A 26,242-nucleotide genomic window follows, 5' to 3' on the forward strand; every position below is an offset into this window, starting at 1 on the left:
TGTTTGCCCACCAGGCTCTTTTGTTCATGGAATTCTCCAGGCAAGAATACTGTAGTGGGTTGCCATTTTCATCTCCAGGGGATCTTCCTGATCCAGGGATTGAACCTGGGTCTCCTGAATTGCAGGCAGATTTTTTACCATCTGAGCCACCAGGGAATCCCACCTGGGGGGAGAGGGAGGCAGAAACCAGGAAATTATAGATCATCATTAAAACTCCCAGGCTGAAGGAACTTTGAAGCTCTTTTGGTGTGAAGGGATTTTCATGAAGCAGTTTTTGTTCAGGAAGACAGTCAACCAGTGAGATAACACCAGAGTTCTCTAAAGGTTGTGCATGTGTCTCTTGCCACGGATTCAGAGCTGGCTAGGGGACCTGTGTTCTCTAGGTCTTAAGTGCCCCGCCCATTAGACTCCACCCGTGCCAGAGAGCTAAGCCGTATGCACTGTCAGTTGTGTGACAGTCTCTCGCTTTATGTCTTTGTATATTTTAGTTTTTGAGTGTGAATCTGCTTTAGGTTGTCCTGTGCTCCTGTGATGAAAGACCCTGAACAAGTTACTTCATGTCTTAGACCAGGTGCTTCTTCAAATGTGAAGAGATTGAACTGTGAACATCCCTTCATTTTCTAAAATTCTGTGATTCAGCTGGATACTTTTTAAAATTGAATACTTTTTACTTGATGTAGCAAGAAATAACAAATCTCATACCCCCCCCCCCCCCCACACACACACACACAAAATACCAAACTGTGGCTCTTAACAAAAATCAGATTTTGGCTTGAGGTTCTAGAACTTACAGCCAAGTATTTGTAAGGTCAGTGTATTTAGTTCTACCATATACTATTTAACCTTGTGGGAGGATATTTCCATGCCTACTTTATAGACGAAAGATGTGGATTTCATGCCATGCACTCCCCTGGGCTGGGCACTGAGGACTTCTAACTGTCCGGAGTTCCTTAGATGCTCCCCCTGTGGTCTGGTTGGTATCAGGCGGCACAGAACTCCGTCTCCAGTGTGACTCTTCCTATTCTATTCTTACAGCTTGGATTTACTCTTGGCAACGTGGTGGGAATGTATCTGGCTCAAAACTATGACGTAAGTGACCATATTCATGTCTTCCTTGATTCCACGTACCTAGTGTGTAGTGACTTGTGTTTGTTGAAGTAAAGTATGCCTTCCAGCATAAACAAGGTGGTCCATCGGTCTGAGAGGAAAGTCCTGAATTCTGCAGAAAGATTTCCATTGTCTGAAAAAATAATAGAACTCACAGAAGCACCTGACCTATCTTTCACCCTAAGAGAACAAAATCCTATCAGCTTAGGTGGTCTCATGGTGACCGTGAGCTGTGTTTGTTAGCGCAGAGTAACATTGTTGGAGTCTTACAGTTCTATGGAAAATCACGTGAAGTGAGACTTGCACTGGACAGTCTCTCCAGCCCCTGCTACCCGGTTGTAGAGATGACTGAGTAGTTTGGAGGTGGACCCATTTAGTGCTACACATGTAAGGACAGAATTCCGTGAAGTAGCGAGTTGTATTAGCTTCACTTTACAGATGTGTAAGTTGAAAATCGGGTGACACAACTGCCCATGAATAGGAATCCTGAAATGTAATGTTTGTTTTAAGGAGACAAGGAAAGAAGACATGATTTTAACTTTTGATTTGTAGTGAAGTTTTTAGTGTAACAAAGGGAATTACCTTTGTCATCCTTAAACTTGAGTCTTGTGGTTTTCTAGGTAGGTGCTTGTTAATATATGTCACGTTTATTGTTTACATGTACAACTTTGCTTGGAATATAAAGAAAATTTGGGCTATAAAGAAAGCTGAGTACCAGAGAATTGATGCTTTTGAACTGTGGTGTTAGAGAAGACTCTTGAGAGTCCCTTGGACTGCAAGGAGATCCAACCAGTCCATCCTAAAGGAGATCAGTCCTGAATATTCATTGGAAGGACTGATGTTGAAGCTGAAACTCCAATACTTTGGCCACCTGATGCGAAGACCTGACTCATTTGAAAAGACCGTGATGCTGGGAAAGATTGAAGGCGGGAGGAGAAGGGGATGACAGAGGATGAGATGGTTGGATGGCATCACTGACTGAATGGACATGAGTTTGAGTAAACTCTGGGAGTTGGTGATGGACAGGGAGGCCTGGTGTGCTGCAGTCCATGGGGTTGCAAAGAGTCAGACACTACTGAGCGACTGAACTGAACTGAACAACTTTGCCTGGCACTGGATTGAGGGAGTTCAGTGGGTATATAAAAGTAGAACTCAGGGTCTGACTTTTGGGGGAGGGAGCCTGTTTTAACTTAGCACTTTTGGGATCTTTCTTAGGCAGTTATGAGGCTAAGGAGCACTGCTGTTTATTAGGTTTCTTTTAGAGGAAAGTTAAGCCATTTCTCTTTAGAGGAGGAGAAATGAAAAAATACTGACTAGGTAGACATAAAATGATGATATTCTCTTTTCTCTTTAAAGATACCAAACCTGGCTAAAAAACTTGAAGAAATTAAAAAAGACGTGGACGCTAAGAAGAAACCCCCTAGTTGCTGAAGCCAACTCCAGCACTGCCTTCTGGATAAACTGTGTACTGTTCTCCAGGGCCTCCTTTACCGTCTGAACCAAAAGCTTTTGTTTTAATCTCCAGCCTCAGCAGTTTTCGTTTTCGCTAGACCTTGCATTGCCTTACAGCACAAAAGGGACCAGAAGTTAAGAACGACCCTTATTTCTCCCAACATCCTCACTTCTTCCCTTCCTCCTTCCAGCCTCTTGGGAGGTCCTGAGAATGGAATCATGGTGCTCAATTAGTTATCATACCTTTAGTTAGTAGTCTCTCCCTTATTCTTTGAGATTTCTACTACCTTTTCCAAAAGAAAAATGGATGAGTTTTGTGTAGTTGATGAGATCCAAATAATGCGTGTTTCAGAGTCTGGTAATTATAATGGGTTTTTAAACGTTTGGTACTAAATTATGTTGTTTCACAGTAGTAATTAAAATGAAAATCTGGAAGCTAATTTCTGTGAATTATCTACTGATTTTATATCATCAGGAAGCGCCATAGTTGCTAATTTCACCAATAAATCAATTTACTATTCATTAACCAAGAAACTGTGTTCTGAGAACCCTATCAGGAATTGGGGAATTTAAAAGTATTTAAAATAATGGTCTTTGTCTTCAGTAGAATTCATAATCTAGTGTGCCTGTTTTTTCTAGATGTATTTGATCTGGCTCTTTTCAGTCATGAGAAATCATAGTTAATGGGATTACAGGTACCTTTGACATTACATGGTAGATCTATGAGAAGTTGTTTATAAAGGAAGTTTTCTGCATTTTTGCATTAAAAGTGTGCACATTATAACTTCAGAGTGATTCTCATAAGACTGTGTGTTTTTCCTGCAATCAGAAATCACTCTTGTAATTTTTCAAATGCATACTCAGTCCATAAAATTTTTTAGATGTAAAAAAAAAGTTTAAATGCATAACTTTCCTCTGGGTCAATACGAAAGTGGTTTGTATTATCCTCCAACTCCTAGTTCCTCTCACTGGGGTCAGACATTGTTGCTAGTTTCCTGTATCCTTTTGAGAAAGATTTTGTGCCTAAATACACACACATGCATGGGGGTTTTTATACAAATAACAACAAACTGTATACAGAGTCTTCCCCGGTGAGGATCATTACATAGCAGTATGGAAGGAACAAAGAACTGTTTCCATTTTTTGGCTGCATAAGGTTGTACTGAATGAATATACTATAAAATGCATTTAATCTGCTCCTGAGGAACGCTTAGGTTTTTTTCCTGTCTTGCTACTACAGTGGTAACGTAAAACTTGATGTTATTATGCTTGTCAATGCAGAGGGATAGCTCCATCCTGAAGTCCTAGAAGGGTAATTTGCACTAAATATAAATAAAGTCGCATCTCATTGGGCGTTTTGTTTTAGAGAGCTTGTTGGGCAGCTTTGCTGATAATGCCATTTCTGAAGACATTTTAGCAGAATCAGTAACCTGAAAGAATGGCTTAGAGACCTTTTTTTCAGACAGTGATGCCACTAATACTGTGATGATAAAATGAAGTGATTCTGCTTCTCTTGAAAAACATGGATCTTTCATACATGGAGATGAGTTTTGTCCCTGTCGAGTTGTACTGGTGTGTGGGACAGATTAGGTCATACTGTGGACTGGCTTCTCCATTGAAGTGTGATCAGGGGCAAGCAGCTTATTTTTCTGAAACTGTTGTATTCTCTGTACCTACCTCAGAGGGCTTCCATGAGAAACAGCTGAAATAATGTGTGTGATGTGTATGTAGCACAGTGCTTTGCAAATTATCCAATAAATAGTAGATACTAGTCCAAACGTGTTGCTTTTGGTGTGAATACTTTTTTTTCCCCCCTGTACTCACTTTTGGAGCAAAAGTCTATGAACTGTGCAAAATTTGTTATTATTCTTTGGTCACTCGCTTTGTTGATGAAAATCTATAGTATCCACATTGATCATACCACCTGGCTTACAAGGTTTGCTCTTGAATGACTGAATTGTTAACAGAATGGACTGCAACCTTGAAGGAGAGAGGTTTACCATCCTTGAGAATATTCAAAATGCCACAAACTTAGAAAACCGTTCTCAAAGACAGATCCTTTTTTATCACCTACGGAGCATTGTTGTTTGTGGATGTATTCTCCCAGACTGGCTTCTTTGGGGGCGAGGGTCACTTAGGTGTTGTAATATTAGGTCTCTATAATTATATGTGGTAATTGAAACTCATTTGGACTTAGAGCTTCCATCAGAAGTGACACTTAACCTTGATGAGGAGGATCATTTCTTCCAGTGGGAGCCATCCAGGAAATGACCTTCACCATGTAAACTGCTCCCCAGTGAACACAGGCCGACTTCCTGGTCACCCTTCAGAGCCCCTCTCCTAGTTTTAGGTCCTTGCAGGAGTGAAAAGGAGCTTTGAGTTCTCAAGCAGGGTTGCCTTTACTGAGATACAGTGTTGGAGGAGCCCAGAACCACCATGGATTTTAGGGGATGTGGTGATGGTAATGAGGGCAGTGACTGGTACATTCCCTGGGTGTTTTGTCGAGACTCTTGCCTCACAAAGCAGTGGAGGGATGGGAAGAACCACTGAGAGACATGCCTTGTTTTCTTTTCAAAAAGTTTGAAAATCACTGTTGTGATTTAAGGAGACTTTCTGCTACTCCCAACCTTAAAAGGAGGGTTACATAAAATACTACTAAAGTTACTCACGTGTGAAAAGTAAGACTTAAGGGTTGATGTTGGGAACCTAAAAGATACATTGAACTAGAATCCTTATCCTTAAACTAACCTCCCAAACAAAATACCCAAAGAAAGAGAAAAAAACAAAAGAACCTTAGTTGGCACTGTATTTTATGAATTGAAGTTACCAGCTGATGTCTTTAGACCTATCTTCTGATTTACTGTTAATTAAGTAATAATTAAGCAGTTTTTGGTTTAAAGGGACAGTTTTATTTTCTTCTTTCTAACTCATTTACTCAATGTATTTTTGTGACTCTAGAGAAAAGTTAGGATGTGTGGGTTTTCCAGTTGTCTGTACTTAACGGGTTCATGGAGCATGTGCAGCATGCATAATGTTTTCATTTCCACTGAGTGGTTCACTCCCTAGATACTGTGCTGGTGTTTGCTTTTCTGCTAAACTCTCCCACATTTTAAATTCTTCCTCTGTTACTCCTCCTGAAGGAACACTATATACTGTACTGAAGCAAAGGAGACTTTTCTTCAGCTCCCCAGCCTGAACTTTGCACGTAGCATTTCCCAGCCTTACTCAAATGAGTGAGTTCTTTTTTCCCCCACTGTCTGTTAACACCTTGCCTCGTGGAAAGGAGCAGGACAGTGAAGGGGAAGTACTTTGAGATGTTGCCTGGTTTTAATAGGGAGTCTGTGAAACTTGGATTTTCACATGTTCTATTTATACCTTTCCTAAATCTGGATGCCACGCAGTCAAGCACTGAAGACCTTGAAGATGGCATGGGAGAGAAGCCAACAGTGAAGTTTTGTGGGAAGTGCCTGGGGTGTGGTGGGACATTGCAAAACCCGAGCCCTGCGCCCGCGTGTGAAAAATGCAGCTCTTCCATGTGCAGCTGTGCCGGACTGGGCCAAGCAGAAGGCAGCCTGTAAATAGAGCGGGCGGTGTGCTCAGCATTTGTTCAGGGAGGGCGGCCCCGGGACAGCTGCCTGAGCCCTTGGGCGCGCTCAGCTCCCTGTCTCACCGTGGTTCAGTTACCTCGCTCGCCTGAGAGATCCTAGTGTTGAGATGCACTTTTCAAACAGGCGTCTAAATGGGAAGCCACCTACTTTATTTGGGTTCAGCTAAATAAGAGATCTACTCTGACAATGGGGGGAAAACTAGCTATTTTTTACTTACTAAAATGGCACACAAGTCTTTGTTTCATGTGAATTCTAACATAAAAGATTGTATACTGTGTACTTCATGGGTGACTTAAAGGAATTTCCGAGACAAAGCAAAATTTGATGTATAATCGAAAATAAGATGCAACTCTACTTGGTGTTTTTGTTTCTCAGTTTCATCATCTATAAAATGAGCTGGTATAAGATGGTCATTTACAGCTTTCCCACCCATGTAGAGCTGTGATATGAGAAGGATCAAATTTAATGTCTTTGCAAAAGACAGCACTACCAAGTAGAGCTGTTAGGTCGTGTCCAGCAGCAGAGTGACTTTAGATGACAGGGAGTTGTTAGTCACAGCGGACACTCGTTAGTCATATCTGGAATGAGCAGGCTTCTTTGGACTGAATCTCCGGTCTGGGGACAGAACAGTGCTGTTCGGTCTACCGACCAGACCGAAATAAACACCCTTTCTGAACTGACTGCTCCAGAGTGTTAGCCGCCTGGTGGACGTGGCAGCAGCTTCACGGAGCTGCTCTGCTTTCTGTTTCAGAGCAAGTCAGGGTCTCAAATAGCTGAACAGGGGCCAATCATTCTAAGTCAACTGAATTCTTTTTTTTTGGCTGCACTGGGTCTTTGTTGCTGCATGCGGGCTGTCTCTCTAGTTGCTGTGTGAGAGCTTCTCATTGCAGTGGCTTCTCTTGTTATGGAGCACGGGCCTAGGACTTGTGGGCCTAGTTGCCCTGTAGGATGGGGAGTCTTCCCAGACCAGGGATTGAATCCATGTCCCCTGAATTGGCAGGCGGATTCTTAACTACTGGACCACCAGGAAAGCCTGAGGTCAACTTCATTATCTGTCACCTTTTCTTTCTCCTTTTGCTTGTTTATACTCCCAGCATCTTATTGATTATCTGTGCATTGCCTTGTTGTCTGACTTAAAGCTTTGGTGTCTTAAATTCTGAAACAGGTCAGACGCTCGACCATTTGGCTACCCTGACAATAGGAGTGACATCCTGACTCAGAAATATTTCAAAGCAACATGACTGTTAGCGATGCTGGTTCCTCAGACCTGCCATGGTGTACCTAACACTGGTATTTCATTTGGCCTCATTCACTTTTGTAAGTGGCCAGGTAATTTGGCCTGCACTAACTGGAAGCAGCATTAATATTCCTGGTTAAACCTGGTGCAGGTTTTTGACTGGCACAAAAGAAACTTTGTAACTGACAGATACATGATAAACTAAGAGAGTGACTTTACTGGTAAATCATTGTTGGAAAACTGTACTTGCTGTCATTAGTAACTTAATTCAAGCAGAGCTGTAACTATGGTTTCCTCCTTTTCCCATAAGATGTATTTAGCAAGTAGTTGATGGTAGAAATCTGAAATGTGTCATGCTGAAGGGATTGGGAGCAACATCCAGTCCTATCATGGGGATAGGGCTGCAGTTCAGGAAGAAGGAGGAGGCCTGGACTTGTGGAATCATTTCAAGGAAGACATTTATTGAGCAGACACGCACACAGTTTACTGTATCATATAAGTTGCTGGAGACTTTAAGAGACATGAGACATCTCCCCTCCCCTCCAGGGGCTCAGCAGCTTTTAGAAAGTGACAGATGTGTTTGGACTTTTCTGTGCCTGTCTTCTTAGGGACGAGCTACTCATTACCTCCTGGAGAAAGCCCATCAACATATCATCAATAGTGCTGTGGTCTTAATCACAGTTTCCGCCTCCTTAGTGAGACAGGTATGAACTGTGAAGGTTTTTCCTTCCTCCCAACGCTTAACCAGCACGGTGGTATTGATGGTTAGTGCTGAGTGGAGAGAGAGAGACTGATCCCAACGTGTCTTCTTTCTCTGCTGCCTTTTCCTTTGACAGAACAGCACCAGCCTCTTTCTGAAGGGGACACTATTTCTTTGCAGGGGTTTGGTGCCAGGGTATAGAGAAGCCATTGAAGAGAGGCACTTAAAAGAGGAGTGATAAGAGAGTACTGATTGCCACAAAGAGGCCTCACTAAGAACTGCCCTTTTGTGGAGAGAACTTGGGCGAGAAACACCCGGGAGAAAGAAGCCGATGTCAGGTCTCAGGTTCTGGGTGAGACTTTTCCCCCAAAGAGGAGATGACACTGGTTTCACTCTCTGCACTTGGAAGGATGATTTGGGTTTTCTCCTTCTATTCCTAAACGGGACTGAGAACTTAAGAATAACATCAAACCCAGTGAGACTGGTCAGTTTGTGAGGCTTGGCCTCTGAGGGGCAACGAGGACAGACTTTTGTCTCTTGCCGGCTTTCATTCAGAAAGAGCTGGTTGGAGAGACAAGCTACAAGGGAGGGAGAGGGGTTTTAGGTTTCCTTGCGCTGAGGAGGGAGGGCAGAGCGGAAGACACACATCCGGGCCTGTGCGTTGTGCTTGGAGGCTCTCCGCACGTCACTGGAGGTGGAAGATGGAGGAATCTTCTGAGGGGGTCCTGTGCTGCTGGTGGTCCTCTCAGCCTGCTGGGCGCTGGTCGCTCCTGGGGTCAGGCCTGATCAGTGATATTACTGACCTTGGCCCAGGCGGGAAACGTGTTGAGGTTGAAGAGGCTTATTCCCCAGGTATTGATGGCCACCATCACTGTCACCAGGCCAATGACATTGACCCCCAGGCCAGCTTTCACCTGCAGGACACAACAGCAGGGCGCACAGCCCGCGGTCACTGTGAGCAGACAGCACAAGTGCCCCGGCGCCCCCCGCCTGAGCCTGTCCTGACGTGACCCCAGCCCCCCTGCATGGCCCTGACTTGCTCCCCTCACTGCCCCCTGGTTCTCTAGTGGTGCCTCTTGGCGGGCACAGGCCTGTAGAGGACAGGTGGACAGGAAGGACTTGGGGCTGGGAGATGGCCGTTGGCATCGTCTCTCCTTTTGTAGCACTCACACTACGGCACGGAGGCCTGGGAGGTGCGTGCTTGGGACGCCAGCTCTCGGCACGTTAAGTTGCACTAAGACAGCTGCATGACTGGGAAATGTGTTCACTGAGATCAAACAGAGCTCACGAAAGCAGAAGCCTCTCAGCCTTCACACGTGAGGGCCTCCTAGGAGAGCCTGTATTCTGTGACTGTTGCGTTTTCCCCACAAGGAACAGCTGAAGGAAGTAGTGTCCTTGGGTTCACCTGGGCAAAGGTCAGCCGCCTCCACTCAGCCCTTCCGCAGAAAGGCGACGGACGGCGCCCTGGCTGGTGGCACGGGGCCTTTGCTGCTTTCTCCTGAGGGAATGCCATCTCTGCGGCTCTGACGGCTTTGTTTCTGTCATGGCGCCGACACGCCCAGGTGGGAGGGGGACGAGGGGGAGGAAGGGTGGCAGAGCCAGGGCCATCTGGGAAAGTGTACACTAGCTGGCATCCTAGCGGGTGACGACCCGAGTGCGCAGGGTGTCCCCACAAGTCCATTGACTGGGACTGAGCCGGGCAGGCTGCGAGGGAAAAGTGAATGTGAGGAAGTGGTTGATGACTCAGTGAGTCGCCCTTCTGCCTTCTGGCCCAAGCCCTGTCCTTATGAATCATCCCGACCCCCCGAGCCTTTCAGCATGGAGAACTGCCCACGTTTCCCAGCAGGTGAGAGGAGGCAGGTTCTAAAGGAGCTAAGTGAAGGTCATTTAGAACTGGGAGGTCACACAGAGCATCTGGGCTGAACCTGCTCACTTAGCAGATGACGGAAGTGAAGTCTTGAGTCAGTGCCCAGGCTGGGGCTAGAACCCAGGACCGGCTTACTGCTCGTCATTTGGTGCCTTTAAAAATGACTGACTCTTGTCCCTTGATTCCAGCGTGAAGGCTAGGGGTGAGTGGCAGGAGCACACGGCAGAGGGAGCAGGATCGGGGGTGCAGGGGGAGGCCGAGGGGACAGGAGCATCGTCGTGGAGCTCGGCAGGAGTGGATGGGGCTGTGCAGTAAGATCTGGGGGGCGGGGACAGAGGGGCGGCTGTGACCCCATTCCCGAGGTAACTCAGATGACTCAGATGGGCAGTATGAGAGTAGAGAGGATGTGAGTATCTGCTCCCAGCCTGAAGCTCTTCCTTTTCTCCGTTTGATATTTACAGGCTGCCAAGATCTAGTTTGGATTGGAGTGAAAAACTAGCCCCCAGCAAGGGAGGATGGACCATTTCAGTCAGCCAGGCCCAGGTACCTGTATGAGGGTTTCCTCCCTCCCCAACCTTGTCAGCCCTGGGAGTCGAGAAGCACAGCCGTGAGCGTAGGCTGAGGGGTGGAGGGTGGCCCCACACTAAAACCAGCCACAAAGTGTCCCCTCCAAGCCGTGTTTCTGAGCCTCACTGAAAACTAAGAAATGAGCTATGGGTGCTTCATTTTACAGTTGTTGCTTCGGGGGTTTCTTGGTTGGGGAGAGGGTTGGACAGAGAGAAGGATCTTGTTCTAAGTATCTTTCACCCTCAGTTCACACAGTGTCTCACACTTAACCTATGAATAAGCCAGCAACTCTGGGCCAACATCCCCATGGTTCAATGCAGGAACTGAGCAAAGACTAGAACAAGACTCTCAGCTTCCGGAGTGCGTCACACCCCAGGTCGGTCCCAGCCTTTTCTGTCTACATTCCCATTCTTTTCCCAGATGAGGGCTGGGGAGAGCACATGATTGCTATTCTTGGTGCTTGTGGACCAAAGAAAAACCTTTTACCAGGACCATTCTTTCTGCCACCCTGGGGCTGAGCTATGATAGATCAGGGGTACTGCTTATAAAATAATAAACTGTAGAAGGCTATATAGGGCCAGTCATCCCTGTCTTTGTGGCAGGTGGGCCTGGTGGGAAGAGGCCACCCGCGACTCACCATATCTTTAATCTGGCAGTGCCCATAGCTGAAGACGATGGCGTTGGGGGGGTTGCCCACTGGCAGCATCACTGCAAAGGAGATGCACATGGTGACCGGGATCAGGGTGTAGAGTGGATTTATTTGCAGCGTCTCAGACTAGGAAAAGAGAGAATTCACAGAAACATTAGCATGGAGGTTAGACTTGCATTTGCCATGCTTATCATCACGAGTGTGCCTAAATGATGGCTGGCTGTCAGCTGCCCTTGACTGGATACTACATGTGAGGGACAATTAAACCAAGCCCTCAAAAGCACGTAGTCCCAGGCTCCTTGGATGGGCCCCTGCTGCTCACTCACTCCCCATGGAAACAGGGACTCCAAGTTGCCTTCCTACTAGAAGGGATGTTTTGTTTCTTGGTGCTGGTCTAAGGGGGTAGTTTTAAAATTTGATGCTTCAGCTGAGAAATTCTTCCAACACAAATCTCATGAATAAGTTGCATTGACTGAGGTAGACATCTCTCGCTCTTGGGGTGCAGAACTAAGGTTTTTGTTTTTGTTTTTCCTAGGTAAGATAACTGCCTTATGTGGGACTTGAACCTGTGGTCTTACCCTCAATGGTACCAGGTTTTAAGTGCAAGTTTTAAGGGAGAAGTTGGAGGGAGACGTCTGAGCAGTGAGCAGAGAGTGGCTGACTGGGAGGAGTTTGGGGCTGATAAAGTAGGAGGATATTATCTTGTTGGCAGTGAGGAAGAGCCTTCATCTTACAGGTTCCACCTCACAGAATGGGACGGAGGCAGCGTTGTGTTTGATGGATCACCTCTTGGGCTGCTTAGCCAGGCTGAGATCTGCCAGTGGCTCCACCCCCACCATCCCACTGCGCAAACACCTACTCCATTAATCACAAATTGTTCTGAGACCCAGGAATGAGCCTGGCATTGCTCATAATTCTCAGAATCTCCTGGACAGAGAAGCGGGGTGGAGGCGGTGATGACAGAGCTGTGGTTTTGGTCTCTGCAGCTGAGAGTACTTCTGGGAGCACTTTTTGTCTCCATTTTCTGTAGCTATTTCTCCCGCCCTCCTGTTAGGTCTCATCCCTGGAGAAGGGAAAGGCTACTCACTCCAGTATTCTGGCCTGGAGAATTCCATGGACTGTATAGTCCATGGGGTCGCAAAGAGTCGGACACGACTGAGCGACTTTCACTTCACTTTCACAGGAGAGAAAGATTGACTGCAATCGTGGGGTTTTAGAATCCTAGGGTTTTACGGTTATCTTGTCCATTCTTGTTTCCATTCAGAACTGCCCCTAAGTTAAGCCTAGACTTTTGGGAAGGGGTTTCTATAGCTCTTGCTTTTATTATCTATCTACTTATCAGTTACTGGATGTCTGGGAGCCCTGTTCTACTCACCAGACTGCACACGATGGGCAGGAAGATGGTGATGGTGGCTGGGTTGCTCACAAACTCTGTGACAATGGACACCAGGATGCATGCCAGCAGGGTCACAGCCCATGGTGGAAGGCTGCTCAGAGACAGCATCTGCTGCCCGATCCACGAGGAGAGGCCAGAGGTCTGCAGGGAGACAAGGCGATGCAGTGAGGAGAGAGCGGCACTCTCAGCCTCCAGAAGGTCGGGGATGGTGGGGGCTGGAAGGGACCACCAGGAGCCATCTAATTTGCCTCCCTATTTTTAGGCAGGCTGGATCCACAGGCATTCCTGTTTTGTTTTGTTTTTATGATTAAGTCACTTCATAGCTCAGCAAATTATTATTATTTTTTAATATTTATTTATTTGGCTGTGCTGGGTCTTAGTTGCAGCACGCGGGATCTAGTTCCCTAACCAAGGATCAAACCTGAGCCCCCTGCACTGGGAGTGTGGAGTCTTAGCCACTGGACCACAAGGGTCTCAGCAAATTCTTCTTTTTTTTTTATTGGTTGCACATTTAGTCTTAGAGCCTCCTGGTCAGTTGTTGTCACAGGGCACGGAGAGCCTCCACTTGCTGTGATCCTCCTCGGCGCTGTGACGACTCAGCAGGGATTGGAGGCCTTTGCGGGTGGTGGGCCGCTCAGCTTCAAACCCGCTACTCTTTCTCCAGCCTCTGACAGTGTCATGCTGTCCGTTCAATCAACAATGCCCTTTGCACAGGTTGCCAAGTGTAATCCTTATTCCTGCTTTTGAAATCTATTTCTATTATCACCCATGAAAAGGAACAAATTATCACCATGTTTGGATAGTAACTTTCTTCTGGTCTTTGGGGCCTGAGTAGGCAAGGGCTGGACATTAGAAATTTTACGTGAGTAATGAGGGAGAGAGGAATTATAGGTCTGTCTCCATGTCGTGGCGAAGGGGCCACCTCACTAGCCTGGAAATGGTCATTCAGCCTCAGCCTGTGTTAGGTTCAGGTCTCATTACGGCTGACATCAGGATCTACCATCTGCCCGTACTTCTTGTCAATATGAAATAAAGTCTTGAACCTTTTCCATTAGCAACACCTATACACATCAACTCAAATAAACCAATATTTCCACTTGGAGTAATTCACTTGGTTGGAAGATGTTCATCTGCCAGTGATGAGGGCTCTCCCCATCCCCTAAAAATGAAGGGCACAATTGAGTTTATGTTCTTAAAAAACCCCAGGTTACCGTACACACTTTCCAGCTCTCCCACCCTCCCTCCTCTCCCTTCTCTGGTTGACATGCTCTGACTTTTCCTGTTCACCCTCCAGACTGCAAATGCAATAAAGAAATGAGGACTAGGGCAAGAAACAGGGTGAGACATTTTATGATTCCTCAAACTGCGGGCCCTACTCATGTTCTGCTATTAAGGACGGCCTCACTATGTTGTCTGCAGGCCACCCTTTCTCCTCTTCTCCAAGTTCATCAAAAGCTCATTTCATCTCCATAGCACCCAGGCCACTTCATGGCACGCTCATAGACAACTGATAACCAAAGGGCTGCAGAATTCTCTCATGTAGCCATTTTTATCTTGAGACACTTCCTTCTTTTTTCTCCACTGACTGACAGCTATAAATGCAATATGTGAGGACTACCTCAGTTAATGGTGGGTGCAGTGCCTCGAACCTCTGTAATTGCTATTGCTTGTGACACATAAAACTCTGCTCGTGAGAAAAGACAGAGGAGGCAGAGAAGTTAGCTGAGTGGAAGCAGTGTGTTTTATAAAGAAATGGAGTATTATTTATCATGTTATCCAACAGTACTTGTAAGTAAAGTGAAATAATGGTAATTTTTTCTTCAGAAGAACTAGCTTATACTATAATTTGAAATAAACTGATAAATTAGGCTGTAAAGTTAGGGGGAAAAACGCAATAAAGGAAACTTTAATTTTTTAAACCCTTGGTATGAAAACATTTTTATTGAATTTTCCTCACTAATGTTAAGACTCTGAAATTATTTTCGATTCAGGAGGAATCACACATACTGTACCTAAATTATATTATTAAAATAGTAGAGTGAGTAGGTTTTATAGTCATACCAACTGTACACTTACAATTTTGGTTAAAAAAAAAAAAATCTTGCCAGGCTGGGCTCAGTGGCCAAAACTAACCACTGAAATTCAACAAGGATAAATATGATACTATGGACTTGGAATCAAATATTGAAAGCATATATACAGAACTGATTGAAGGATTTGAAGCTTAATAATGGCTAACAACGAAAAGAATGAAGGGTATTAGTTGACTGTGGTTTCAGTGTAAACATTGACATGAGTGCCAACAAAGCCTTGTAAAAGCTTCCGTAAAATACAGGACGGGGCTTGAGTTATTATTAATAACTGCTCTAGTCTGCAGTAGACTGACCACCCCCGGACTGTCTTTGATCAAAGGCAAGGTGTAGTGAGTCCTAAGGAGAGAGACCAGTGTGGTCAGGGGTCACTACTCCTATGAAGAATGGTTAAAGGAACTGGGGAGTTTTAGTTGGAAGAAAACATGATCTAGGGGAACGTAAGTGTCTTTATTGTTTTAATAATTATTACTGAGGAGAGGGTTCCTGAGAAGAAAGCCAGACCAAGATGTGGAAGACATCCAGAAGACTTTAACTGAAAGTCAAGAGTGACTTCTCTGCTGGCTGTGCAGGGCTGGCCTCGTCACCCAAGGTGTCCTGGAGGGAAGAAGTCTCTCCTGGGTGGGCTAGGGGACCCCATGTCCTCCATGGTTCCTTCCAAGTGGAGGACCCTGGGACCTGATTACTGATGCAGATAGCATTGAGGCCCAGACAATGGGCAGTCAAAACTGAGCCACGTTTAGAATGGGTTAATGTGTTAAACATACAGAGAAGACAGAGGAAGAAAACAGTGAGAACCTTAACCTGATTATTAATGGTTGTTACTTCAGGAAAGGGTTAGGAAAATCAACTCTTTCCCACCAGCCCCCTTTAAAAGATCTCATCCCAAATCCTCCCACGCAGGAAATCAGGGGGCATCTATACCCGCTTTAGCATCATTCTCCACAGGGCCTCAGGATAGGCATACAGACTAACTGAGGGATCAGTCTGGGGCATCTCTGGGCCCTTATACCTGTCACCACTGTCAGATCCCCAGACGAGATGGCTACAAAGTCCAGTATTTCTCTTACCTGCAGTGGTGTGGGCCCATACATGAGGTGTGAATGCCTGTGTGCCAGGACTCTGCTCCCAGTGGTGCCATTTAGACATTCTGGGTAGGACATGATGTCCATTCCTGGCTTCCCTTCCCAGCGACTTGGGTGGACATTCACCTCTTAGCACCTTTGAATCTTCCCTCCCAGAACCATAAGGACTCATTATATAAAGCCAGTGGCTTTACATAATTTACATAATGAAAAAACACTTGGCCCAATAAGACGACTCAAGGGTTACCTTGCTGCCAGAAGCCAGAGCGTAGCCTCCTCCCACCAGAATGACGATCTCCCAGGGCATGGTCTTCTGGAAGTCCTTCCACGTGATGATGGGCTCCATGCCCAGCGAGGGCCCCCGGTCCTCCCCTAGATCACAGGGAGACAGGCGGGGCCAGATGAACCCTCCTGGTGTGATTCATGGAGACAGGGGTCTCGTTGATGAACGAGAGGATACTCTGCTACACCGGGAGGAGTCAGAAGGGCTATGGTAAGGCTCCTTCCAGAAATTCTGAACTTAGACCATTATTTGACTGGAGCCAGCCCCGACTCTTCCCTTGAACTCCTCTCACCATCTCTCTTTTTCCCGAAGCAAGGCTTCTTCGCTGGAATCAGGAAGAGGAGGAAGCCAAGGAAGACAGAGACCGTGGCATCGGTGCGATAGCCCTTCCTGCCAGAGACAAGCAGAGCTGGGGAGGAGAGTCAGGAGGCCCAGGGGTCACACCGGGCCCAGGACAGCCTGTCTGCATGTGGTGCCTTTCTAGGGCACCTAGTCTAGTGGGGACCTAGCCTTCCTTCTGGCCAGCTGCTGCCATGCCATCCACTGGTGGATTTAATGTCTGGAGGCAGGGCCTAGCTAGGGTAGATGTCTTAGTGTGAATTTATGGACCTGTTGGAAGGAGTGAGCAGGAGTTATTTTAGACAGAGGAGAAGAGAAAAGGGGGCGTTCTCTTTCCTGGGAGGGGCACAAGCTGGCACTGAGAGCTTGTGGCCTGTGACCCTGGCCCTCGGGAATATGGAGGGGGGGCGGACACCCCTTGGCCACTGTGACCATAGCCTTTATAGGTGGTGTTTTACTCTACATTTTTCCCTTTAAACTCTCGAAACAAGCACTTAAGTAACAAGACCAAGGTCATGTGGATGGTAAGTGGCAGCTCCTGACCCCAACCCTGGAGGCAGACTCCAAAGACTGTTTTCTTCTTGAGTCTGCACTGCAACTTCTCTAAGAAAGACGAATTTTTAAGAGGACAGAGTCCTTTCTGGGTTCCTGACTATCCCTAAGAGTCTAGGAAGGGACCCTGGTAGGTACTGCCTGAAGAGTTCGGGTGAGGGGGTCGTTCATAGAGACGGTATCATTTACTTTTCAAAGAAGGAATCCCAACCAGGAACAAAGCCAGGCTCCCGAGTAAACCACAGCACAGTCATCAGGATGAAGAAGAATCCAGTCACCATTTCCGGGTAGCTAGAAGAGAAAACAGGAAGACCTCCTCCAGGAACTGGGACGTTTCGCTTGGCCTCCTCACTTTGCTTCGGGATGCTCTTGTGATCAGGGCTCCAGAACTGGAGACCTGAGACGCAGCTTCTGCTCAACCACTTGGAATATAGCAACGGGGAACAGTGGCCCCTAGGGCCTGGGCCAGCTTGTCTTTGGCATTAAATAGCACCTCTATTTGTACTTGAGGAAAACTCCCCCAGCTCAGGAGGCCACCAAGAACAAGGCTGCTTCTGTGCACACTTTACCTGCTGTGATTTTCTCTTGGGGAAAGAGAGAGGGTGAAGGACTGATTCTTACGTAATGGCTCCCAGCTTTTCATATTCCTCTTGGATCCTCTTCTCTGATAACTCCTCCCTTTTGGTCCTCTTCTTCTTACTCAGAGAGCAGGTCTCTTTAAAACTGAGAAGGGAAGAATAAGCAGAGGAATGAAGGCCACTTCTGAGAGCAAGTGGAGAGCAAGTTGTAAGCAAACACTAAACTACTGACTGGCTGTGACGGTTCTTCTCTCCCCTCACTCTGCCTATCATGTGTCTTCGTCTGCCAAGTTAACACAGCCTCTCAGCAGCCTTCTCTCTAGCTTCCTGGGTGAATCTCTGGTATATAAATGTGAAGTCATGTCTCATGGACTTGCGTGAGGGTATTTATGTGGGGTTGTTTCTACACACTCATCTTTCCCCCGCTCCCAGTTGGTTTTTTAATTTAGCTAATTAATTAGGCTGCACTGTGTGGCTTGTGGGATCCTGTTTGATTCTGAACTAGAATTGAACCTGTGCCCCCTGCATTGGAAGCACAGCGTCTTAGCCACTGGACTGCCAGGGAAGTCCTTACACACTCACCCTTTACCTAAGTGAGAATCATTGTGATGTGGCATATGTATGTAGATGCTTATATATTTATTTTTTTGCAAGCACACATAGAAGTGTGTGTGTGTGTGTATCTGTCTAGAGATAGGGTTGTTTGGGGTGAACGGGGTGTTAGTTTTCAATTAGCAATACTGGGAGTATGGAAGTATACAGTTGTCATTGATTTGATGATTGTCTCTTGAGTTATTTTTTTAAAAAGCTCAGCTTAGAGAACATTCCCTGAGCAATGGGAAAGTTGGGTCCCCTGGACTAATAGCAAAACATCAGGTATATCTTTCCTTTATGTGTTTGAAACTGATCAAATTTGGAGTAAGCATCAGTAATGGAAAACTGGCTAAGTAGATTAGTATTAGAAATAGTATTACAAGAGGAATGTCTAATGTTATTTTAAGTGATATGAGCATATTTCATACAACTATTAAGTATAAATCAGTCATGTCTATAAAACTAAGCCTAAGGCAACTTCTACTTGGAGTCATTTCCTTAGAAATTAGTTCAAATTACTCTCCATGAAACTACATTAACTACTGTCCAATTCAGACTTTTTATGAATCCAGCCCTTCCTCTAACCAGTCGGTTGACCTTAAGACCATTACATTGTAGAGCTCATAGAGAAGTGCAGAGTCCCCGTGTGTTTGGAGTATCTAGAAAACACGATGCCTGAGTCCTCATCTGCTTCACTGCCTTCTCCCCTGGGCATCCTTGATGGTTACTTGGCAGCTCGCAGTAGAGTCTCACCCCCAGGGCTTGAGCCATGGCCCTCGATGGATGGGAGGGCCTTGCTCTCAGGGCCCTAGGACTCACTTGCAGCCCAGGAACAGCCAGTGCATCCAAAACCAGCTGACCACCAGCATGATGAGGGAGATGGGGAAGCTGAAGAGGAACCAGGTGCCAAAGTTGACCACTTCTGCAGCTGGATACTGGCTGGAAGGGAAAGAACCAGGACAGTGGTTAGAAAAGGGTGGATTTCCATGTAGTATTTTGGGGGGTAATAAGCTAAATAGTCCTTAGGAGACATAAAGCAGAGTTAACAGTACAGCTAGTGATAAAAATATGATAATACATAATCAAGAAGTCACTTGACAGCTGCAGCTGTCCTGAGCCCAGCCAAGAATTATGAAATGCGCTAAAATGGCATCCAAGCAACCAAACTTGATATGATGGAAGTGTATACACGTTGCACTCAGGAGAATCACTCAGATCTGTTTGCTTCTTAATTTATGTAAAGATTCTGATAAATTTACCACCCAAGATATAGACTAAAAGAATATGAATTAGCCCAGAAACTAAATCAGAAGGGCAGAAACTCAGAGCTTGGGCAGAGTACTATGGTGTGAAGAGCTCAGATCCTGGGGAATTAGGTCTTAAACTTTGATCTATCCTTCTTCCTCCCATCTCCTTCCTCATTTTCATCCATTTTCCTTCATTCTCTCCCTGCTCGAGATCCCACCCCCTCTTGTTACCTCAGTGCCATCACTGTCAGTCATCCCCTCTCCCTAGTCTTTAATTATTTCTTATCTGGATCATTCCTATCAGCGCTGGAATGTCTTTCATCTTAAGAGCCCTTTCTTGACCCTGCTTTGTTGTTCAGTTGCCCAGTCGTAACTCTTTGTGACCCCATGGACTGCAACACGCCGGGCTTCCTTGTCCTTCACCACTTCCCAGAGCTTGCTCAAACTCATGTCCACTGAGTCGGTGATGCCATCCAACCATCTCATCCTCTGTTGTCCCCTTCTCCTCCTGCCTTCAATCTTTCCCAGCATCAGGGTCTTTTCCAATGAGTTGGCTCTTCACATCAGGTGGTCAGCGTACTGGAACTTCAGCTTCAGCATCAATCCTTCCAGTGAATATTCAGGACTGATTTCCTTTAGGATGGACTGGTTGGATCTCCTTGCAGTCCAAGGGACTCTCAAGAGTCTTCTCCAACACCACAGTTCAAAAGCATCAATTCTACAGTGCTCGGCTTTCTTTATAGTTTAACTCTCACATCCATACATGACCACTGGAAAAACCATAGCTTTGATGATACGGACCTTTGTCAGCAAAGGAATGTCTCTCTCTAGGTTTGTCATTGCATTGTCTTAATTTCATAGCTGCAGTCACCGTCTGCAGTGATTTTGGAGTCCAAGAAGATAAAGTCTGTGACTATTTCCATTGTTCCCCCATTTATTTGCCATTCTTTACCCTCCCTTTATTATCACCCCATCTCTCCCCTTCCCTTCATAGCCAACTCTGCATTTCCTCATTTCCACCCTACTCCTCAAACTACTGAAATTTGGCTTCTTTTCAGGTCACTTGACCAAATTGTTCTCACCTAGGTCACCAGTAACCTCCATATCATCAAATATAATGGATACATTTTTGTCCTTACTTTGCCTGGTCATTCAACAACTTTAAACAACATGGACCACGTTTTTCCCTTGGATAGAACAACACTAGATTTTCCTCTTCTCTGTCTGATACTGTTTTATTCTCTTTTCTAGTCTACTTTAAATGTTTTTCTAAAAAAATATTTACTTATTTATTATTTGGCTGTGTTGGGTCTTAGTTGCAGCACAGGGGATCTCTCAATGCGGTGCCTGTACTCTTGAGCTGTGGTGTGTGGGCTTCATTGCTCTGCGGCATGTGGGATATTAGATGTCCGACCAGAGATAGAACCTATGTCCCCTGCATTGCAAGGCAGAGTCTTAACCACTGGACCAACAGGGAAGTCCCTAAATGTTTGGGCTTAATGTTTATGCCCCTGATCTCCTTATTCTGTGTGTTCTTCCTGAGTAATCTCTGTCAATCTTAGGGCTTCAGCTTCTATATGCAAATCACTAGGACCAGCTACCATCTACTTTGTGGGGCCCAGAGCAAAAGGCAAACGTAGGGCTGCTTGTTCACTGACAGTAGGACATTAAACCCCACATGAGGGCCTTGTGAGCCTGGTGGCCTAGGGATGGCACAGGTGGCCTCTGACTCCACATCTGTGTCTTTAGCCTGAAAATGCCTCTTGAGATTCAGGGACGTGTCCACCCGGACATGTCCACTTCTCTATCAGCATTTCCTCATCTTTACCCTCATGTAGGTCAAGGGCAGCTCTGTTTCCCCAGCTGCTGAAGCCCCGACTCAGACAATGAATCCAGGGCTTCCCCTCTCTCAGGTTTTTCCTAATCTGACCTCAGAAGCTCGCTCAGATCAGGCCATTTCTCCTCCCACTGTTATCCAGGCTGCCATCAGCTCTGTCCTGGGCGCTGGCAGCAGCAGCCTGGATTGTCTTCCTGCCTTTCCCTTCCCAAATTCCACTGTCCATTTAAAAAATCCAGAATGTGTTTTCAAAACTGTAAATGTGATCACCTCACTCACTGCCTATAATTCTTCAAAGGCTTCTCCCAGCCTTTTCGGATGAATTTCCAGTTCCTTCATGGGCCTTGTGAGGCCCTGGGTGGTCTGTGCATCCACCTCCCTGGCCTCCTTTCTCCCTCTGCCATTGCCTTTATTTTCTCTGCTTTCTTGCCTCTGAGCCTCTTACACTGTTTTGTCTGGAAGATCTCCCTTTGTCTAGTTTACTCCAGCTCAGGCTCCAGGTCTCTACTTTCATCATCACCTCTTTGGGGAGGCATTTCCTCCCTCTAGATGGATGCGCCCCAGCTGCCCCCCGCCACCCTTGCAGAATCCCACCCTTCTCATCACATTTGACTGTAATGACTTAATCCTTTCTCTGGCCCTTTGTATAGAAGCTGCTCTGATTCCATTTTCTGCTATATCCTTAGCACCCGGGTCTGTTGCTGACATGCTATGGTTTGTAAATACTTGTTGACCAAATAGATTACTTACTTGTTGAAGTGCTCCAAGAAGATGAGGCTGGTGGAGGTGCCGATGATGGTGGTCAGACCCCCGATGGTGGCGGCATAGGAGATGCTCAGAGAGAGGCACTTGCAGATCATTTGGTCGTGCTGGGACTTGTACTTTCTTTTGAGCTCCTGGTTCCTGGAGCTGGGGGTCAGGACTGGTGGCTTTGCCTACCAAAGGAAAGTCAGTGAACTTCTCCAACCCAGCTTGGGCTTCTGGCCCACAAAGCATGAAAGATCATTGTGCAGCGGAAATGGTTTTAGCTTGGGTGTCAGATGGGTCCCAGTCCCAGTTCTATTCTTGACCTGCTTGGGCAGCCCCATCTGGACTATAGTTTCTTCTGTAAAATGGGGAAAATCCAGTTCCTCAGCCAGGTTGTTGTAAAGAGTAAATAGAAAGTACTTGGAACCCTTCCTGGCATTTAACAAATGATAAGCTATTAATATTGCTATTTTTGTTGTTACAAATATTAACAGTTATGTTTTTTACTTGAATTCCAGTAAAACTGACTGCTCTCTACTTCATGTTTAAATACCAAATGGAAGATGGTTATTCTCTGTGGAGTTACAATACTGTCCTGGTTCAGAAATGACTAAAAAAGAAGCTTTGCATTATAGAAAGAGTCCAGCTTTCACTGGACAGAGAGTCAAAGTGTGTTTCTCTCCTCCCTTCTTTCTCACTTTTTCCTTCTTGCCTATTGATTTTTCCTCCCCTCTTTCTCCTCCCCCTCAATTTGCATAGACATCTCAGCCTTGCCCTGGTCCAGTCAGGCCCTGAGTGGTCCATGTGATGGCCTTTCAGGGTCAGAGGTTTCTGACTTCTGATCTCAGCTCTGAGCTTAAGAAGCCAGTGCCCCTCTGTCCTGCCAGGCCCATGAGACTAGGAGTAGCCTGGTACAAATGTCACCAGGCTAGGCCATGGGGAGGCCAGGCCATGGGGAGACCGGGGGGCAGAGGCCACCCGGCCACAATTCTCAAAGCCCATAACCTCTTCCTACGAGGGCCCAGAAAAGGCTGGAACTTTCCGCATTCTCCTGAAACAGTCCTTGATTATAAGAGCTGGAGAAGACCTCAGAGAGTCTCTGATCCAGTGGTTTTCCATGATCCTTTCTCCTAATGAAAACTGACGTGGACCTCCATAGGAAGGAGGTCTATAGGAAACAAATATGGCATTTAATGAGCATATATCGATGTTTTAACTGAGAGTGCATTGGAATCAAGGTTCTCCTCTTACTAGCTCCAAAGCCTTGGGTACATCTCTCTGCATCTCAGTTCAAAGTTGCTCTCTCGTTGAGCCAAGACTAGAGAGCAAATGCCTGGCACAGTGCTTGGTATTTAATAAACAATGGTGTTTATTTATGATGATACAGATGCTACATAATTGAGATGATTTTGATGAACACAAAAACTTGAAATCTAGGGTTATAAGTAAGAGTTGCAGTGTGATGCCAGCTTCCACATTTGTTTTACTTCTGCATTTTGTTTCAGTGATAAAAGTTCCAGGAAAATCAGGGAACAGAAAAACAGTTGCCTTAAAAATCTCAGGATACGTGAACACAATATGTGCAGTGCCCCCGAAGCACCTTTGAGGAGTAGTGTGAACACCTCTGATCTAGACCGAGCCTCAGTTTTAAAGCTGATGAGACTGGGGCTCGGGCAGTGGGATAACTTGCCGAAGTCAGCAGTGAGTGGGATGCCTTGTCTCCACGGCACACGCAGACCTCACACACAGGTGGCTGAAGTGGCCTGGTGACAGCCCGCCTGCCTGACGCCCTCACAGCTGCAGGAACAGTGCCCCCTGGGAGCTCGGAGGAAACAGGGTCAGGAGGTAGCGTTCCATTACCTGGGATGGGTGCTGCTCCCTGCCTGGGAGGTTTGTTGTTTTGGCAGAACTGGTGACTGTGGGCACACCATTCAGGTTCTGTCGGGACAAAGACCATCACACCATCAGGAGGATGTGGGGTCTGGAGAAGCCACTGGATCACCCCGGGGTGGGGGTCACACCTCCGTCTCCCCTCCCTGGGGACTTGGGGAGCAGAGCCAGGGTGAACAGAGGGTAGAGAGCCACCCCCACTCTGCCTGCCTCCCTTTCACAGGTTCCTGTCCAGCTGGACCAAGCACCCCATTTGAAGAAGCTTTTGAAATTTGGAAAAACATGGCTCTGTCCTTAGAGGAGAGCTTGACTTTCTAGAACTCCATTAGCTCATGGAGAGCCCTTCATTTTAACACAGAGAAAATGAGAAAGAAAACGCACATAACCAAGTCCATAGTTTGGACCAATCAAGGCCCATCCATTGGGACTGAGGTGAGAAGTGATGTAAAACCAACCCCAAGGGAAGGGGCAAGGCTGAGCAGTGTGTGGGCAACTTGACTTTCACCTATAAACCGTCCCCTTTTGTAGTACGATTTTTCTAAATGAACCCCTCGTGAAAGGAGTCCTTAGGGTGAATCTTTGGATGGCTGAATATTGGGTTTCTGTGAGGAAAAGTTAGCTTGTCCCTTTGTGAAGCTAAGCCCAGAAACCAGGCCTGGGGTTCAGAACTGCCCGAAGCCTCACGTGTCCAGGCTCAGGTGAGCGCCTCTCTGCCCTCACATCTGAGAAGGCCACTGGCTCTTGGCAAGCTGCCAGGCATCTCTGTCTCTGAGTTACCTTTTTTTTTGTATAATTGTTTTTTTCTTTTTTTGGCTGCACCATGCAGCTTGCAGGATCTCCGTTCCCCAAGCAGGGATCAAACTTGCACCCCTTACAGTGAAAAGGCAGCATCTTAACCACTGGACCGCCAGGGAAGGCCCCATGAGTTATCTTGAGGTCTTTTAAGTATCTCAAAGCACAGGAGAAACCCAAGGCCATACCTTGTTCTGCATCAGGGAACTGAAGTCTGTATTTGACGTGCTGGAAGAGAACAAAGGAGGTGGGAAAAACAGCAGTGGCCCAGACTGGCTGAGGTGGGGATCCTCCCCACATTGATGTTTGGTATAAAGGACCCTTCTAGACTCAGGTGTTCTTGGCTACAAAGAAGACAAATCTCACCTTCGAGAGATGTGGTAAGGATTTGAGGGGACAGGGGTCAGGGGGTTACCTTTGAAGGGAGACCGAGACTCCTAATAATAGCTAACATGGAGCTGAGCCCTCAAGAATGGATTTCAATCCTCATGACCTTGTTAATCTCACAGCAGATCTGTGGGGCAGGTACTGTTACCTACATTTACAGGGTAGGAGTCTAGGCAGAGGGAGGTTACTAGCTTCCCCGGGGGGCCTGGGTGCTAAGTGGTGGTGCCAGAGAGGAACCTGTCTGCCTGCCTGGAGAGCCTGGGCCCCCGGACCGCGGTCTCACTGGCTGACCATCTAGAAGGAGAAACGTGAAATGCTTCTCTAAGGTGAACAGGAGCAGGGAGAGCCAGGGCCACGGGTGGTGAAAGGCACAGGAGAGCAAGAAGGCGGGGGCGAGTTTCTCAGCAGCAGCTGCACCCCCCAGGGTGGGAGTCACCGCGGGTCCCTCCCACCCCGGCCACCCTCCAGCTCTGCCTTGGGGAGAGAGGAAGGTGGGGATTTAACACCAGCCTTACTGACTCCCACTCCTCACTAAAGGCATGTTTCTGGTCTGTCTTAGCTCTGAGGACAGTGGGTCCCGTGAGCTCAGCCACTGGGAAAGCCAGTGAGGTGGTGGACGCATGCAGGACGTGGGGCCCTGCGGTCGTCACCCACCTCCAGGCTCTATCCGGAGTTGATGGATCTCAGGGGGAAGCGTTCATTGGAGGCAGTTGTCAGCCTGGGGGGAGTATTGTGATATTTCCTTGTCCTCCTCCCCAAATCAGTGAGGAGGCTGGTGAGGAACCCCTCAGACTGCCATCCTGTCTGGCAGTCTGGCAACCCCCTCCCTACATCCCCCTGCTCCAGTGCTGCTGAGAGAATCCAGGGACACCCTGAGCTTCAGCTTTGGAGTTTGGGACGTGTGTTTTCATCTGGAAAAGAAACAAGGGCAAGAGGCCAGTGGGCGCTGCCCAGGAGGCCAGAGTGAGGGGGAACAGACCCCCTGCACCAGGAGCAGCTAGAGCTTTCGGTGTCCAGCGGATCTTGTTGGGGGGGAGGCCCCCAGGGAAGGTGGCTGGGCCGCTGCTCAGCGTGAAAAGGCCCCACCACAGAGGCAGAGGCAACCCCAGATGGAAGGGTGTGGGGAGTGAGCCACCAGAACACAGAACCAAGGTGGCCAAGTAATTCTCCAAGAGCACCTCATGACACTGGGCTCTGTGCAGAGGTGGCCTCCAGGGGACACTCTGAAGACCCTGAAG

The 26,242-nt window shown here is 46.9% G+C and overlaps 2 protein-coding genes and 1 long non-coding RNA gene across 4 annotated transcripts in view; 2 read left to right on the forward strand and 1 right to left on the reverse strand.

The window, feature by feature from the left end:
- The window catches only part of NUP205 (nucleoporin 205), a 97,889-nt gene extending 93,552 nt beyond the window's left edge, over positions 1-4,337 (forward strand). The window contains exons 43-44 of the mRNA XM_043871621.1: positions 1,036-1,089; positions 2,464-4,337. Of these exons, the coding sequence (XP_043727556.1) occupies positions 1,036-1,089; positions 2,464-2,538 (129 nt within the window). The 3' untranslated portion in view covers positions 2,539-4,337. The remainder of the gene's footprint in view (positions 1-1,035; positions 1,090-2,463) is intronic.
- A 3,508-nt stretch (positions 4,338-7,845) lies between these two features.
- SLC13A4 (solute carrier family 13 member 4) overlaps positions 7,846-26,242 on the reverse strand; it is a 42,587-nt gene continuing 24,190 nt past the window's right edge. The window contains exons 6-16 of one of the 2 annotated variants that reach the window (XM_043871622.1): positions 24,806-24,845; positions 23,796-23,873; positions 21,939-22,123; positions 18,924-19,043; positions 17,554-17,655; positions 17,122-17,223; positions 16,334-16,431; positions 16,006-16,130; positions 12,563-12,724; positions 11,176-11,313; positions 7,846-9,018 (exon numbers count right to left, since the gene is read on the reverse strand). In XM_043871622.1, the coding sequence (XP_043727557.1) occupies positions 8,881-9,018; positions 11,176-11,313; positions 12,563-12,724; positions 16,006-16,130; positions 16,334-16,431; positions 17,122-17,223; positions 17,554-17,655; positions 18,924-19,043; positions 21,939-22,123; positions 23,796-23,873; positions 24,806-24,845 (1,288 nt within the window). In that variant the 3' untranslated portion in view covers positions 7,846-8,880. Of the gene's footprint in view, positions 9,019-11,175; positions 11,314-12,562; positions 12,725-16,005; positions 16,131-16,333; positions 16,432-17,121; positions 17,224-17,553; positions 17,656-18,923; positions 19,044-21,938; positions 22,124-23,795; positions 23,874-24,805; positions 24,846-26,242 lie in introns of those variants that run through there. The other variant, XM_043871624.1, reaches the window with a different exon arrangement.
- The window catches only part of LOC122673772, a 32,166-nt gene continuing 16,192 nt past the window's right edge, over positions 10,269-26,242 (forward strand). The window contains exons 1-4 of the long non-coding RNA XR_006334822.1: positions 10,269-10,514; positions 10,785-10,914; positions 24,049-24,257; positions 24,652-24,898. This is a non-coding gene — a long non-coding RNA (uncharacterized LOC122673772). The remainder of the gene's footprint in view (positions 10,515-10,784; positions 10,915-24,048; positions 24,258-24,651; positions 24,899-26,242) is intronic.

This window comes from Cervus elaphus, chromosome 18 (assembly GCF_910594005.1).
Source record: "Cervus elaphus chromosome 18, mCerEla1.1, whole genome shotgun sequence".
NCBI lineage: Eukaryota > Metazoa > Chordata > Mammalia > Artiodactyla > Cervidae > Cervus > Cervus elaphus.